At 42.8% G+C, this 18,540-nt stretch overlaps 1 protein-coding gene across 2 annotated transcripts in view; it reads right to left on the bottom strand.

The window, feature by feature from the left end:
* Nell1 (neural EGFL like 1) overlaps positions 1–18,540 on the bottom strand; it is an 850,988-nt gene that overhangs the window by 678,454 nt on the left and 153,994 nt on the right. For both annotated transcript variants that reach the window (XM_028880172.2, XM_037199200.1), the window contains exon 4: positions 18,162–18,332. In XM_028880172.2, coding sequence (XP_028736005.1) covers positions 18,162–18,332 — 171 coding nt within the window. The remainder of the gene's footprint in view (positions 1–18,161; positions 18,333–18,540) is intronic.

Genomic DNA, 18,540 nt, shown 5'->3' with positions numbered 1-18,540 from the left:
ATAAACGTCTAGACACAATGCTAGGATGGCAGAGTCAAAGAACACAAAGGACCTATGCCCAGCTGTCATATCTAGGCTACAAACATCCCTGGCACAGCCTCACCTAAATCTATTGTGTGTTGCACACTCTATTTAAGACAGTGTTGTTAGCATCCTAGACTGGCCTTTCTGGTCCACATAAGCTACCATGTTTAATTCTTAAAACCCCACAAAAGAGGTGCTATTGTTACCCATCTCCCACAAATGCAGTTCTATTAAATACCTTGTGGCTTGTGGTACAGCCAGAATTTACTCGTTTCCATCCGACTCCAAGCATGCATGCTCTTAACCTCTAAACTAAACAACACTTTGCTGCTCACCTGACAGCTCACCTTGGACAGCACCAGCTCAACTTCTCCATACAACATAATGTCTAGCATAGCACCTGTACTCAAAGTACACAGGCTTCGGGACACCCCATTTCCACCTCACTGATCCCATCTCAGCTACCTGCCATGGCCAAAATAGGACATTCTGATCCAAGAACTAGGGCTCCTGGCATCCTGACCTGTTTCTATAGTCACTGCTGTGTGTGACAGGCAAGAGGGGTGTCTGAAGCCCAAATCAGGAAGCTGCAAGCTTGCAAGTGAATGCTGCTTTACAGGCTGCCAGGGGGCAAATCTGCCCAGACCATCCTATGAGAAGCCCCATTCCCCCTGAACATGCACCAGATCAGAAGGCTATCAGGTTACTATTCTGCTAAACAAAAAGGCCAGTTGAAGAACCATATGCACAATGCTATCTCGCTATTGAAAAAAAAAATGTGTTTGCATACTTCAAGGAAAAAGGAAACCTGGAGAAAGGAAAAACATAACTATTCAAAAATAACCACTTCTCCATGGTGGGATTAAAGGCATAGTTGATAGCTTTAAATACCTTATGCCTTTTATCATTAAAAAAAAACTAAAGAGCACATCCATCAAGCTTCACAACAATATTCTATAAAATTGCATGCAATGTTGATGAAACCATGCACAAAGGGTTATTCTCAGGTTCACAGGAAGCTCTGCCTGTGTGCATCTGCTGCAGTTTTAAGAAACAGGCTCAGGATCTTTGGCGCTGACATGTCTGCCATATGAAAAGAACTGACCCCAACTCTGTCTGCACTCCACCATGGGGACACATATTCCTTAGGCTTACCTATGATTGGTTTATGTTTGTGTCCCATCTATAAATTACTTCCTTCACGCCTGTCAGAAATCCCACCAACACAGGACATGTGTAAATTCAACTGCAGAGCAGGGCACCGTGGCTCAACATGTGCTTTGAATCAGGCCCAGAAAGCACCACAGGCTGTATGTTAATTAACTGCCCCCTTTGGCACCCAAATGCCAAAGCAGAAAGGCTGGGATCCATTCATCTCCACTTTTCCTTGTGTTTATACACAAGAGTGTTCTGCACACCTAAATTTACAGCACATATTCACATCCAGGTTCTCACTTGGTCCTCAGCACAACCCAGAACAAGTAACCTGCTGAACAGACAAGGAGAGTGTAATAAAGAAAAGGAGACTGACTACTAGAACTATCTAGAAGACTAGGGGCATAGACTAGATGCCAAGAATACAGGCACCAGGAGCATTCCTTCCAGCTACTCATCTATCCTAATATCTGTGAACATGTCTGAGTAGCTCTGGTGTGACTACTCTGTGAAAGGTCTTAGTTGACACAAAAGTGAGCCTTCAATGTGCTTACTACCTGGACAAAGACCAATCAAGCGAGCAAAAAAAAAAACCAAGGTGGCGCAGAGGATAAAAGTACCTGCCACCAAGTCTGATAACCTGAGTCAGGCTCCTACAACTCCTAGGACCCATGTCCTAGGAGAGAACTGACTTCAATAACCGTTCTCTATCCTCTGCATCTGTACTGTGGCATGTACACACACACACACACACACACACACACACACACACACACACAACACAACACACACACACACACACACACACACACACACGATCACAGATATATGGATGGATGCTAGATGATCAATATATAGATGGATGGACGGATGGATGGATGGATGGATGGATGGATGGATGGATGGATGGATGGAAGGATATGCAAAAAATAGTTGGTAGAAAATGAACTCTATGTAAAACACAAGAGACTATCTTGAAAATTAAGAATGAGCAGGAGTGAAGTTGGCACTTCAGAATTGTCATGTGCAAGGATCCAGTGGCCTAAACAACTATATACATCCAATGTAGCAGAGGAACTTAAGACTGGAGAATCAAGAAGGGAAGCACAAGACGAAACTAGAGAGGAGACCATGAGCCAGACTTCACATTCCTGCATTAGCTGTGTTAGGGATCCAAAATGTGTAAGATTCCACCAGCAAGGAGCTTCTGTCATGGAGGGAATATGGCGACCCAATCAATTTTCAATGTAAAGCCTTTATGCACCCACATAGCATTCATAAGTTTCCATCTGTGAAAACCACTCAGAATTCAGTGTGCTCACCTATCTCTCTGATTAGCTCCTGCAGGCTCTAGTACATATCTAATTAGGTACCAATAAAAGAAGCAATAACGACTAATGTCCTCCTAAATGTGGGTCCTCCACTGCCCAACACATTATTTCACTGCCAGTAGTTTTTAATGAGACATAGCAATTACAATGTCACCTCAAAAAATAGAGTTTATCACCTTGAAACAGAAAGTATCAAAATTTATATTGGAAGAATATAAAACCACATATGTAACCGAGGAGAATGGTGTGGTCCACTCACTCCACACTCGAAGAAATGGCCAAATGGCTCATTTGCAGTCGTCATTGCAGATTAGGCCCCTGGCCATTACCCATCCTCACTGAGCCACATGCAAGGCATACAAATCTGACAAGGGTGACAGGCCACATCACTGTGATATTGAAATTGTGACCCTCACAATCTGATTCCAAGAAGAGAGGAGTCTTCAGACTTGAAGACAACAACACTCAGATGACCTGGAGTCTGAATACCTACTGACCTGGAATAGATTGCTTTCTAGCAAGGCAGGTCTTGGTCCAACCCAGAAATTCCCTCCCAAGAAGTCAGCTCCTTGTCTAAGTAACATGTGACACTTGGCTTTTCTTCCATTTGTAAGGATTCTACCAGGACAAGGTAACTCTTTTTCCATGAGAAATGGGAAGTGCTATCCTGCCACATGGAAAGAAGCAAGGGGAAGAAAGAGCATAGGGAGGAAATCAGAAAAGGAGAGGGAGAGAGGGAGAGGAAAAAAGCTAAGTCTTGACATCCAGCCCAGATAAAGCCATTGGGCTCTCTTGAATAGCTCCAGGTGCAGCATGGGCTAGGAGCAGAGACCAGACTTTCTAAACCTGGGCTCTGAGTTTGCTCTGCTGCTGACCCTCTGTGAAGCCTTAAATAAACGACTGCTTTTCCCAGGTCCCAAAAGCCCCCATCTGTAAGATGCAGGAGCATCTGTCACAGAGAGCCACAGTGAGTCCCAAGTGACAATGATACCCATTTCTTAAAAACGTTTCAACATTCACCTTGGCTCAGAGTAACTGAGCAAAAACTCCAAGTTTCAATCAGAATGGCGCTGGGCCTCCAAGGCTAAAATGCCAAAGGATTCAACAACTTGAGTTATGTATTTCTTAGTCCTCTCCTTGCTTCTCCCTCAGCCAAAGACAGCATCCGACCTGGGAAGCAGGTATTAGCAAGAGCGCACCAAGTGTCTTAGCTGAGTGCCTGGAGCTGTTTACCTCCAATCAAATAAAATTCCATTCAGGGTAATACAGGCATTCTAAGTGTCCCCAAAAAGCCTACTGATGGTTCCCCACTCAAAGCCTCTAAGTGCACATGTGTGAGATTTACTGTCAGGAAAGTGACACACTCAAGCTAATCGGCTCTAATGAGCAGGGATGCATCTAGACATTCCTGGGGAAAACTCAAGACAGCATCACGCAGGCCCTTTAAGGAGAAGAGGAATTATTTCCACTCTAATTGCCAAGGAAAACACTGAAGTGAGGGAGGGCCCCAGTACATGACCTGGCTAAGTACATCTGAAACCCTTGTTGGGAGAGACACTCCAGAAGTTTAAATGGCTGTACTGGGCTCACAAGTCAGCTGTCTTCAGGGTCAATTCAGGGAAGTGTGTACAGACACTTTTCCCTTCCTACCTTCCTCTTCACATCTACCCCCAGCACACCCCTAAGAAGAAAAGCAGCTAAACACCAACAGCCATGAATCTGTTCTCTGGCATCCAGCATATCCAGCTGCTCATATTTATAACATTAGTTTAATTAAAGCTTCCAGGGAGATAAATTAATTTCTTGGTGGAGAAAATCAGTTCTTTTCAATGACAACATCGGCACCTCTGGTGTAACTGGAAAACAAATGCAGCAATTGGAATTTTTTTTCAATTAAAATGTCCTCATGGCACATGCAATTTTTATTCCTCAGCACTCCTCTAGCCAACAAGTGTGAGCACAAAAGAAATAGAGAAAACTAATACATAAATGTGCATCTCTTCAAATAGAATCCCATTAGGTGTATCCTCATCTGGCTGTCTATCTTCTCTCTGTTGTTTCCTTTAAAAAGACACCTATGCATATCCATCCACAGAACAAGTAAAATCATAATGATAAAGATGCAAGCATCTACACTCTCTGTGAGAAAACATTTGTTTCTCTTGTGGCCATTGCCCTCCCATGCCCTTTCTGCAAAGCCACCACTGTGACATTACATGATATGTCAAAAGGCCATTCATGAAGTCACTGGGCTACAAAAGGAGCTTATTTTTCTCTCAATTCTAATACACCTTAAGCCTTGTGTATGTAATAAAATAGCTTCCCATTGATCGATTGGTAGCTTCAGCCAATAAACCATTAGTTAAAGGGAAGACTATTGTGTACTTTGTCCTCTTTACATTGCACCTTCAGAAGCCTAGGCACACAGGCAGATGGACGGATGATGAAGGCACTCTTAATGCCTGTTTCAATTACTCTTTCCACCTCCTACCTCTCAATGCCACTGAGGCCACAGTTAACTAAAGACATATTTAAACCCATCAGGGTACATGAGAAAAAGAGGAAGGTTCCCAAACAGACAAAATTAGAAATAGGTCTGCTAGTGATGCAGATGAATATAGAGGAAAGTTAAGCCTGGAGTCCACCTAATGAGGTTGAAATGAATAAGCCATAGGGTCCAGAAACAAGAGGATGAGGAGCCCAGTTGGAAAGAGGTATTGTACTCTCTAATATCTAGCATGCCCTAACAATTAGAAGACCCCTGCCATCCTGCTACAACTTTGAATGTATCCCATTGGCCACCTCACTCTTTCCCTTTGCTCTTATTATTATTCCAATCTTGGGAACCAAACGGAATTCAAGAGCTTTTTTCCCTTTCAGTATTCAGAGCGTGTTGTGCTATTTCAACAGCACAACTATGTGACATTCACTTGCTACAGTACACTGCTGTTCTTGTAGGTCAGCACACTATCAAAGCCTACGTGCCCAGACCAGCTTTCACCTCCACCCACAAGGCTGTCCACCGTCTCAACATCCCTCTCAATCCAAACTGCATGGATAGCAGCTACTTCAACAAAGTGAGAGACAACTAGTTAGAAAGAAAGAGCAAGCATTTATGGAAAGTGAATTCCAGTCTTTGCACCTACATGCAAACCTCACAGGACTGTAGAGCCCCTGCTGGTCCATTAAGGAAGTGCCTTGGTCTGGAGTGTGTTGGGCCATGGAACTGTCCAGAGTTCTGAAGGGAAAATGTAAGACCCATCTACATCTGGGTAAAATAAAATCAGAGATGCCCAGAAGGCAAAAACTGGAAATAGAGTTAAAAGTTGTATCCTTTTAACTCCTCACTATATACTTAGAAAGGTAAATCCCAGGGGATAGAGAGGGGGCTGGGTGAGTTAAGAGCACTTCTTGCTTTTCCAGAGGACATGAGTTCAATTCCCAGCACTCACATGTCAAGAAACTCACAACCACCTGTAGCTCCAGCTACAGGGTATCTGGTGCCCTCTTCTGAGTTCCATGGGCACTTGCACATATGTGGCATTCACACACACATACACACACACACACACACAAATAAAAATAAATCTTAAGGAAAAATCAAAGCATAGGAAAGCTAAAGTCCAGAGACAGTAAACAACTTGCTCTGAGTCATATAATTTAGTATTTATTTCAGATCAATTCAGTCCAGAATATTTCTGGCTAACATGGCAAGTTTTCAAGGCAGAACAATGTTTTGTTCATCCATGAGGTCTTTAGAAGACCCAGAAAACTGCAATGGATGATTTCCCTTACGTAGTAAAGTTTTACATTCTCTCATAAACCATAATTTTGGCTCCCATTGGGAGATGTAAATTCTGCCCCCACTAATAATGGGAAAAAAGAGAGAAAGATGCTACACTACATCTTTAAAACTCTGTGAGGACCAGCAATGACTTCCTCACCCCAAGGATCTTCTTCCCTGCTTTGCCTCAGTCACACATTTTTAAGTGATTCTGCTATCATAAAAACCATGCCCTACCATGATGTACTAAGACTCGGAAACAAAAGCAAACTACTGGAGAGCCATTCCTGGGAGCTGTCAATCATAATAACTCCAGGGACCTGACTGGCCTCAAGCCTTATGCTGGACCATGAATCTGGAACATAAGCCACTCTTGCCAGCAAACTGAAAGTCTGACTGAACTGCATTTGTTCCAGCCTCATACTTTAAAGTCATCTCCATGCCACAAGACTTAATGACTACAGCTTGAAATATTCCACTTTAACATGCACCCTCCAGCTACATTCCCACAACTCTGTGGGAGAAGAGTCACAATGGCTCCTATTTTACAAACGCAAGCACAGTTCTTGGCCAATGAAAGAATGAGAAAACGAGGCCCTGATTGCCTTTCACACTCCTACACAACTGCGTGAAATCACATTTTACAAATGGCAAAACCCAAGATGAGAGTTTAAGAATTCATTTCAGCCTGTGTTAAATAGCAGAGCTCCCGTCTGGAATATGAAACATGGAAGAATTCTCTTCCCTTGCCTTTCTCCCTCTCCCATGCTTCCTCCTCTGCCTTTCTGTAGGATTTCTCTCCTTTACACACATTCTACTCTTCCAGACTATGATTGGCTTTGCAATCTCTGCAGCATGAACAGTGTGCTTCATGTCCCACTCACACATGGCTGACAGCTCACATAGCATCCTGTGAAGCTGTAGAAACCTCCATTCATTTTACCTGAGATAGTGAGAAACAGGCTATTGCACATCCCCCTGAAGATCCTGGGAGCTCTGCTGCCTGGGATCCTCAGGTCTGGTTGTCTGTACCAGAAATGCAGCAATTCATCATGCCTTGTCTTGTAGTACCTCTTGAACTACTGCACAGGACTATTTCTTAAATTTGAGCATGGGTACGGCTTATCTTCCCAGCTTGCTTGTGATTCTTCATAGACTGAGAATTTAAAACTGTTGTCTTAGTTAGAATGAGACATATGCTAGCTACCTGGCTTTATTTTAATGAGATTTGCTAATGAGATGTGGTATGCATTTCTGTTTCCTGTATAAAGAATGTATCAAGCAGGGAAGCCAGAGCTAATGAATTAGAGAGTCTTGGCTGCTCTCTGGGGATGCCTAGCCTTTGCCAGTCATCTTTTCATGGCCCTATCATACTGCAGCAGTGTTTGTATAAAACTCATAGAGTTCATCACACAAATAGCCTAACTACTTGGAGGAATGTGAGGCCTAATAAAACAATAAAACAATATTTGTAGATACTTCAGCAGTTCTGTGGAAGATGCCATATCAACACATTCCATTATGAAAAAAATCTACATATGTAAGCAGATGCTTGAATCTTGAAAGTACTGAAGAATATTGGGCAGAAACCTTGAATTACTGGCTTTTCCTGTGATTCATAATGAGCTCAGTTTCCAATCCTATGTGCATTACAAAATCAGCTGGGTGCAAAGTTTGGATGGGCTCTGTGTAAGGAAGTGTTAAAATAAGAATCTAATATATTTATTAACTAGGGTATAACCATTGAGGGGCTGTAGAGATCTCTCGGCAGTTATGAGCACTGGGTGCTCTCCTGGTGGACCAGGATCCAATTCCCAACATCTATTTAGAGGCTCATAACCACCTATTACTCCAGTCCCACAGGATCTAACACCCTTTTCTGGTTTCTGCAGCCACCAAATGCACATACAGATACATGTGCAGCAAGCACAAATGCACATAAAATAAATAAAATAGAATAGAATCACTGAGCCAACTTTCAGTGACAATCAGGTTGCATGCATGGGGTGGAGGTGGGTGCAGTGTACACACATGCACCTGCATGGACCAAATATGCTTTTTTAAAGTCTGAACAAGTATGCAGAGCTTCATGGGTGGCTAGGCTTAATGACCTGAGTTCAGTCCCCAAGATCCACCTAGTGGAAAGAGAGAACAAACTCCCACAAGCTGTCCTCTGATGTCCACATACACACCGCAGTATATGTGTACCCTCAAGTACACACACACACACACACACACACACACACACACACACACACAAACTAAATTGCAACCAACTTTCTAAAATAAAGAATTCAGAGTTATGCTTTGCTGTAGTGGGTAGCCATTCCAGCTTGGTTCTGGAAGTTCCAACCCCCATTGAGACTCTGGCAACTGTCACGCCTACGAGGCGGGGCGAGGGGAGGCACCTGGGGACCCGAGAGCTGGATGGGCCAGCGCTCTCTCTGGGTGCTCTCTTGGTGCCGGGACGCTGACCGGTGGAGATTGACTGTGCAGAGCTCCGGAGAACACTGCTGGACTGCGTTACATTTTCCCCAGACCCTGCGACCTACCCATTACTTAATTTGTGAGTTATGCCATTAAATAAATATCCTTTTAACTACGTGGAGTGGCCAAAATAATTTCTCCAATATCTGGCGCCCAGAACCTACAGTTAGTCTAACTGAGATTTAACTATCTGAGCTTTCTCACAGTACCCAACAGAGATAACATCACCCCCTAAACGGCAGGAAGCAATTCTAAGAAAACGACGCCCCTTCTCCCTTAGGTTTCATAATTCTCAGGGTTATGGATGATGGTTATAGGGTTGGGGGTGGAAGAAAATATTAACTCAGGATTGTAAAAAAAAAAAAGGGGGGGGGGGGGTGGGGGTGGGGGGAGAAGAAATGGAACGGATAGGTATAAGATATGATGGTAAATCATTGTATATACTAGTAAACAAACTTAGTAAAATAGCAACCTTAGATAATTTGCACTGTAATTTGTACTGTTATAGAATCTTATATGTTGATACAAATGTAAACTATTTTTATACTCCTGTTTAAGATAATTTATATATTGATACAAATACAGAACTATATTTGTTATAATGTACATATATTTCTACTCTTATTTGAAACATTTTTATATTGATACAAATGTAAATTTATATCTGTCATACTTTATATATGTTCTACTTCTGTTTAGGATATTCGGTATATTGATATATATTTAATATTATTGTCATATTGCATATCGCACTATATATTCCTACCTCTGTTATAAATATCTTGTGTATTGTCACAATTTTGAAGTCATCGTTCTTCACCATACATTTGCTTATAGACTGTTTACCTTTTTACATGAAGCCTTAGTCCTTAGGTTATTTCGATAGATAAGATTTATAGATTTATAGTCGCCTATGCCTGTCGTCTCTATAGTTATGTTAGTTAGGTTATCCAGATTTACAGATACATAGGTCAGATGGGCAGGTAATCTTCAAACACTTCATAGACCTGGAGAATATGGCATTTAAATAACTTAGAATTCTGTTGACGTGAGACACAATTGCTCCTGGCTGCACCAATTGATCCCGAGAGAATGTTGGGCTTCTAAGACATTTCCATTTGGAAGTTTGTCTTTTGGCACAAAATGGCCTACAGGGCAAAGAACTGCCCTTGCCTTGATGGCTGACAGTACAAATGCAATGCTCTCCTTTCTGGACAAGTGGGACACAAGGAAAGCGACCACTGTACTCTGCCAAGACAGGGTAAGATGGTCTTTCAGAAATCCTGCTTCTGAAAATGGTCTGTCAGATACTCTAGGCCTGTAGCCAATTTGAATGCACCAACAATGCTGAGAAACATTAGGTGACTGTCCAGGCTGCCAGCTGTCTTGGTCTACTCTTGCAAGATTCCTGAAAGTTGCTTGCATCCATCTACCATTTCTCAGGTACCATTATGTTCCTTCTCAGGTCTTTGATGGGATTGAAGACTAGCAGTTATAGTTACAACTTAGTATATATAATATCTTAGATAGAACATATTAAGTATTAGATTCAGGTTCTTTAGGATAGGACACCTTTGAATGATCTTTATAACATGCTGTTTACCTATGCTCTATACTTCTCTGGATTTTAGCATGTGTTTCTTGCTTGATATTGTTTGCATTGGTTGTAGTTACATCTTATCTAGGTCATTATCTCTCATTATTTCTGGACAATATTTGATAACCATTCCTTTGTATATAGTCTTGTATTAGTTTAGAACCTTCTTATTTAGACAAAAAGGGGGAGATGTAGTGGATAGCCATTCCAGCTTGGTTCTGGAAGTTCCAACCCCCATTGAGACTCTGGCAACTGTCACGCCTATGAGGCGGGGCGAGGGGAGGCGCCTGGGGACCCGAGAGCTGGATGGGCCAGTGCTCTCTCTGGGCGCTCTCTTGGTGCCGGGACGCTGACTGGTGAAGATTGACTGTGCAGAGCTCCGGAGAACACCGCTGGACTGCGTTATACCTTCCCCAGACCCTGCGACCTACCCATTACTTAATTTGTGAGTTATGCCATTAAATAAATATCCTTTTAACTACGTGGAGTGGCCAAAATAATTTCTCCAATACTTTGCTGTGACCAATTGTCCTTTGGAGATGATCTTTCTAGCAGAAGGGGAAGAAGGATGTAGATTGAAAGTAGAAACAAAAGGTATTAGCCAGAGTCCCCAGAGAATACAACTGAATGGAGAGCTCTGCAAAGCCTGCCCCCCCACTGCCAACAAGTCCACTGCCACTGACAATCAAAGGCTGATACAACAGACGTGACTTGGGCTGCTTAGGTTTTGTCCACTTGACATGAGCTCAGGTCATGAGGGAGAGGGAACCCTCAAAGAAGAAAATGCCTCCACCAGAGTGGCTTGTAGAAGTCTGTGGAACATCTTCTTGACTAATGATTGTCATGTAAGGGCCCAACTCACTGTGGGTGGTGCCACCCTGGGCATGCATGGGTTGTATTAGAAAGCAGGCTGAGCAAGTCATGGAGATTGAGCCAGCAAGCAGCATTTCCCCACAGCCTCTGCTTCATTTCCTACTCCCAGTTTCCTGCCTTGAACTCCTGCCCTGACTTCCCTTCATGGTGGGCTACACACTATAAGATAAAATAAGCCCCTTCCTCACTAAATTGATTTTGATCATGTTTACCACAGCAATAGAAAGGAAATCAGAAGATGATTATTTTCAATTCTCTCCAAAGATCAGCTGCCCTGTCATATCAGCCAGTTCACAGGTCTAGGGCCAGACTGCCTCTGATATCAGGACATGGACCAGTCGTTGAGGGTGGGGTGATTTTAGAGTGGACTTTGAATAACTAATTTCAAAAGCCATAAACTTACTGGTGGCTAGGGCTCTTGTTTTTTCAGCCCTACTTGGCCTGGCAGAAACAGTATAACCAATAAATTAATTTGATGGGCTAACAGACTAACCAAAATAATAGAAAGAAAATCTGTTTTATGGTTAATAAGGAAGATCAAAAGCCACATATCTGTATCCCATACTGATGCCCTTTGTCATGGGCCAATGCTACCACATGAGCTGAGAATGCAGAGGGTTAGACCAGAGGTCTCATTTTCAGCGTGGCCAGTACCTATTAATAACACATAATAATAGATTTCACTATGACACTTACACATGTACATAATGTACGTAAAACCTGCTACTGCCCTGTCTCACCCTACCCCCACTCCTGCTGACACATCTTCTCCTCAAAACTAATCCCACCTTTCTATGCTGTATCTTCCTATTTGTTTTGTTTTGGTGATCCAATGACATGAGCATAGGTAAAAGGTTATTTACAGGAACATGAGAAACTTACCAGTGGCTACACTATTGAAGAAAATGTCTTCCCTATCCCAGCAACCATTAACCACCAATGACTCCTAGGAAGGGGTGTAGCTACATAAACCCTTCCTCCACCTAGTAACCATTAACTGCCTCTAAATTTACTGGAAGCTATTAACATAAAGGGCAGCAAGGAAAAAAATTAAAAACTAAGGCAATGGAGATAACCAGCCTAGCTAACCAATGAACTGGTCCTCTGGTTTCTCACTCGAGATCTCCAGCTATGTTACCTGGAGCTGCTAAGCAGGCCCAGTGGAAGAGCCAAAGCTATTGGAAAAGTGTGAGCTTCAGCAACCGACAGAGAGTGTTGTCTACTGACTAAAATAGCAGCTGTTTTCCTGGTGATAATTTGTGCAATTAGCTCCATTTCTCAATTCTAACCTTAAAAAAGGGAGGGGAAGAAATCCTTCTAGGCTAAAATGCTTCAGAATAATGTGATTGCCTGGGAAATTGTTTCATCTTTTAGAGGGAAAAAAATCATTTTATTATTTAGTTGGTAGACAAAGTAACAGGGTTCTTGATGTCATTTCACTCAGGCTTGATTTAAACTGACCCTTCCCTACCTATTCCCTTGCCCATCTTCCTGTCCCAACCCAGCCTTCACACTCCCCTTTCCACATTTGCATCGTCTGTGTTCCTTAAAGCCTTCTCTCCTTTCTCATGAGTCCCCTTCCAGTATCCTCACCTCTAGAACCTGTTGGTTTGGATTTTTAGGAGACTGGGTTATTTCACTTAAGATATTTTCCAGCTCCACTCATTTTTCCTGACAGTTTCATAATTTCATTTTTCTTTCCCAGCTGAATACAACCTTGTTGTACATGTGTGGCACATTTTAATTATGTATCAATCAGCTGATGGACAGACATCTAGGCTGATTCTGTTTCCTTGCTATTGTGAATTGAGCATCTGTAAACATGGATATGTAAGTATCTCTGTGGTAGGATGTTGTTCTTTGGGTGTGTCTATGAGTGGTACAGCTGGCTAATATGGTAGTTATATTTTGAGTTTCATGAGAAACAACCACACTTATTCCCATAGTGGCAATACCAGTAATACTTTTACCAAGAGTGGGTAAGGATTCCTCTTTCTCCACATCCTCACCAACATTTATCATTATTATTTGTTTCCTCAGTGGTGACCATTCTGACAGGCATGAGATGGAATTATCAATTCAATTTTAATTTGCATTTTCTGAGGGCTAAAGATGTTAGACACTTTAAAAAATACTTAGGGTCATTTGTATGTCTTTTGAGAACTGTCTTCATTTCACTGGCCTGGTCACTGATGTTTGATGTTTAATTTTTGTAGTTCATTGCATAGATACTAAATTGGTTGTTTTCTGTTGCTGTGATAAAATGATCAAAAGCTACCTGAGGAAGCATTTATTTGGGCTTAGGGTTCCAGATGGTTAGGTGTCCATAATAGCAGAGAAGGCATGGATGCAGGGGTGGGAAGCCAAGAGGTTACATTTCACCTGCACACTAAAAGTAGAGCCAGGCTACAAAGTCTCAACCCCATTCCCACCACTGACATGCTTCCATCAGCAAGGCTCTATCTCCTAAAGGTTCCATAATCTCTCCAACTAACTGGGGACCAAGTGTTCACATATATGAGCCCATAGGAGGCATTTCTTATTCAAACCACCAGGCACTAAACCCTTGACTGAAGTATAACTAAGATTCCCTCCTACTCTGTAGGCTCTTTGATCTCAGATGATCTTCACACCTTCTATAACATCTCTGTCCTGGGAAGACTCTCTGGTACTGTGACTTTGTCTCAAGCAGCATGCAATGCTAGCACACTATAAAGGTGACTTGGAGATATGGTATGGCTAAGGTTTGGCAAGTGATTCCCAGCTCAAGGTTTTGTTTTTATGCTTATGTGACTTAAACTTAGTCATCTATCTTCTCTGGGCCCTTTTAATTTTTGAATCTATAAGCCTAATAAAGCAGTCACTAAATTTTATCTTAAGAACTAGCTTAGCTTAGCACATTACCAAGCCAGTAGTAGATGTTCAGTAACACAGGTCTATTTCCTGACACAAGTTCATTAAATTCCACATATGAATGTTGGAAAGGAAAATATGAGAAAGGGGCAAATTTCTGCTCCTGAGCCATCCTTGACTTTCCTTATGTTGTAAATCTAGTGGTAGCCATCCTCACTGTGTGGCTGAACAGTCACAACAGATACTCCCAGTCAGACCTGAGCAGTCACAGCAGACACTCCCAGTCAGACCTGGGTCCAAACCCTAGTGCAGTAATTCATTAACACCACATTGCTGACACATCATGTAATCTTAGGTTCCCTCATCCTAAAAATAAAATCTTATAGTAAATGGCTAAGTACAGTCAACACTCAGTCAATTTTAACTCCATTATCTCCAGCTCCACCTAACCAGCAGGACTCCATGAGACAGGATAAGAAAGACAAAACAAAATAGAAATGATCTCAAGGTGGAATTAAAGGCACAGCTAGAAAGGTAGTAAGTCTCTGTGACATTCACTCTGGACAACAAGGGGTAGACCAGTATGCTGGTACAAGTGGCACAGCCACTGTCACTCTAGGCCCAGCATATGCTTGCTGGACAGCAACTTGTGAAGAAAACAGGTCTGCCTTTTGCCCTGTATTCTACTTTGTCCCCCATCCTCTCCTCCTCCTCCTCCCCAGGGCTGCACTTCCAGTGCTGGATTTTCCAAGCCCAGGTTTCTCATAAGCATCCATCCTCTTCATCACCCTCCCCTCTGCTCAATCAGTAGCTCTGGGATGCCAGTCCATGCACCAAGACTAAATTTTCTATACAAAACCAATAGGGAGAGCTTTATAAAATATACGCAGTGAGATATCCATCACCAGTAAGAACAAAAGCCTGCTGTTTGTGACAATGTGGCTGGAAGTAGAGACTATGATGTCAAGTCAAATAATCCAGCCATATTAGAACAAAGAGCTCACATTCTCACTCATTTGTAGAAGCTTAAAACATTAAAACAGAATGAGAGATAGAGTAGTGATCCCTAGAGGGTAGGAATTAAGGGTTAGATAACAAAAAGATAGGAGGAAATGGTTCTGAAATCCTACAGCTCAGTGGGCTAAATTTGTCTGCAACAGTTTATATCTCAGAATAGCTAGAAGAATCCAAACATTCTCAGACACATAGGAATGATAAACATGTGAGGAGATAATAGTTAATTGCCCAAACTTCATAATACATTGTATATTGCACTGAATTCTCATGTGGTTCCCCTAAATGTGTACAAATATTAGGTATTTTCTAAAAATAAAAGCATCTTCAGTTCTACCCTCAATAGGTCAGATAGGGCCCTGCCTGCCTATGTTTTGAGTAAGTTCCCCAGGTAACATTATGCATGTACTCCACTGTTCTGGAACCCATGCTTCTAGATTTTTCCTCTACAAGAATCAAAATGTGTCTTTCCTTTCTAGGTCTGTTATTCACCAACTTATCTAAAAGGTGTGTTTATGTTTGGGGCCCTTCACTCACTAATTATCAATAGCTTTATATGTTTCTCTCCTGTGCTGGCTAATTTGATGTCAACATGACACAAGCTAGTGTCATCAGGGAAGAAGGAAGCCCCATTAGAGAAAATGCCTGCATCAGACTGGCTTGTAGGCCAGTTGATGTGGAAGAGCCCAGCCAGTGGACTGCCAGTAAGTAGCAGTCCCTCCATAGTCTCTGTTTAGTTCCTGCATCCAGATTCCTGACTTGAGCTCCTGCTCTGATTTCCCTTGATAGTGTACTGTTATGTGGAAATGAACACTTTCCACCTTAAGCTGCTTTTGGTCGTGGTGTTTATTATGTCAATGGCAAACTCGAACATCCCCTAAGATCTTGCATGTTAGCCACAAGCCAGAGAGTGAAACACATCGGGGGAGGGGGGAGGGAATATATAGGAACCTCTACACTCATTTGCCAAAATGAGGCCAAGCCCAAAGCTACAGCGCTCCTGTCCTCCTCCCTGTCACTCTTCTGATGGACAGGCCATGGAGTGGTTTGAGGCAAGGTCAAAGATACCATAGGTGTGCGGAATAAGTGACAGCAGCAAAGATAGATGTGAACTGAGTACTAAGGTCTAAGGCTCAGAATATTTTCCATTTCTGTCCATGAACACATGCGGATCTATGGTGCCTCAGGACAGTATGTGACAACAAATGTATGGTGAGACAATTCCATCACTCTGGGGACATGACCAAGTAAGCTTACACAAAGGTTACATCATCTCCTGGGGACCCATCAAAGGAGACCACCATTTTGTCTGCTACTTGCCATTGGCTAAAATGTCATTTATGCAATGCACACTTAGAAGTACTATGTGTGAATGTGAATAATACCATTTAAAAGAAAATGAAACTAAGATGCAAAGAAATTAAGCTGTTTGAACTCATGCAAGCAGCAAGTGGCTGAGGAGAGGAAGAGAATACTGAACTGAAAACAGAGAATTTGAGTGTGAGACACTAACCTAGCAGACACACTCGGTTACCTTTCTCTTCTTCAAAGTGAACAATGTCCAGGAATCATAAAGTGTTGGGAATAAAGATGTACACAAATGCAACAATGCATGAATAGGGTCAGAATCTTGGGGCTTCTCTGGTGGAAATTCCAAAACCTGCCAATGGAGTCAGAAAGCTTGCAGTTCCCCCCTCTGCAATCCCATGGGGGAAGCACCTGAGTAGTCAGGGGATCATGGGGACAGGAGGCACTTTGGTTCTATCAAAGTGGAGGATACAATGTGCTCATCAAGGTAGACATGAAGAGGGCAGCTAAGGGATGCCTTCATTCAAGCTGTGCAGCCTAGGTCTGTGGGCTAAAAGAACCAGTGTTTCTTCCCGGGCATACACATTATATCCATGGGAAACATCAATACCTCAAATGTCTGGAAAGCATCTTCAAAAAATCATATCCAGAAAGATCAAACCCCATTCAATTTGGTAGACCTTGCCTGGATCCTGACACACTCCCCTGTCCTCCAGTCTTCTAGAAGAGACTATCGTACTGAGGTAGTAAGCACACTGCAGCATCTTCTCATCAGATTGACAGTCTACTGCAGAGTGCCCTTGGAACACTCACATCTCAGTGGTCTTTAGAAGAGAGGCTATCTTATCATGACTGTCCTATACACTGGGCCCCAGGGAGCATGCCTTGTGGTAGCATCATTGCTGAAAGTAATAATGCAAGGACACTGCCTAGAGAAAAAAAAAACTCTATCATTAGTCTTGGGTCACTATCCAAAAGAATTTTCAGTGGGTGTGGAAAGATCAAGACATTGACCACCATTATCCAGCTGTCCATCCACAAATGATACAGTAGAGACCAATGGTCCCTTCCCCTCCTCAGCTATCAGTGATTCTGCCTGCAGAGACAGACAGACATGGGAGGTAGTAGTACTTCTTCCTCACCACAGCCAACAACCTCCTATGAAGATCCACCCACCCAGGTGACACTGCCCCCCACGGATAAGCCAGCACACTCCTTCCCCTGCAGAGCATGGAAGGCCTCAACTGTAAAAGACTCAAAGAAAACCTCTTTAAGATGTCTCTGTTTAACTTAATCAAAACTGCACTTGATGAAATAAAATAGAATCTCTCACATTAGCAACAAAGCTTCTCAGAGTCATCCTAACGGAGACTGGCTTTTTCACTTCCAAGTGGAATGAACTCAACAATATATCACAGTTAACTGTGGTCACAGCTCCATGGAACTTCAGCCAGTGCTGAGAGCTCACTGAGGGGCAGTTAATAGTCCCCAATCTGTAATCAACCTTTTTTACATTTGTTCCTAATCACAGAATACACTTTCATCTTAATGAACTGTTTTCTTAGCGTATTACAGTTGGTCATTTCAGCATGCCTAATGGCCCATTCGGTAGGTTAAATGACAATTAAGGTCCCCTGGTTTGGTGAAGGGGGAGGGAACGGTTTAACACTTTCCCCCTTCCCCTACAGAATGAGATTTGAAGGGTAGGGTCACAGAAGATCAACGGCAAACATACCTATTGCAGTCGACATGGAGCAGGAGGTGGGAGGCACTCACTGACAGCGCGACCTTGTGCCACTGTCCATCAGCCATGCGGTAGGGAAGGGCCTCAGTCCGGGGCTTCCCTCCATGGATGTAATGGTAGCGTATTTCTTCCCTTGGGCCACTGCTCTCCAGTTCAAAATAGCTGCACGGAAAGAACAAAGGCTTTAGTTCTGGGCATCGTGGCCCTCATCAGTCCCACATCCTCACTACCAGGTTTCTTGAAAATTATCGAAACACAGCACACAGGGCCATGACCTGAAATCAAGTGTACAGTATGGAGCCCACTCTATCTACCGTCTGAGAGCCCTTCTATAGCATCCCGAGCTTCCGACATGGAGATCAATTGATCC

This window comes from Peromyscus leucopus, chromosome 1 (assembly GCF_004664715.2).
Source record: "Peromyscus leucopus breed LL Stock chromosome 1, UCI_PerLeu_2.1, whole genome shotgun sequence".
Lineage (NCBI taxonomy): Eukaryota > Metazoa > Chordata > Mammalia > Rodentia > Cricetidae > Peromyscus > Peromyscus leucopus.
This window is presented reverse-complemented; position numbering and strand designations above follow the sequence as displayed.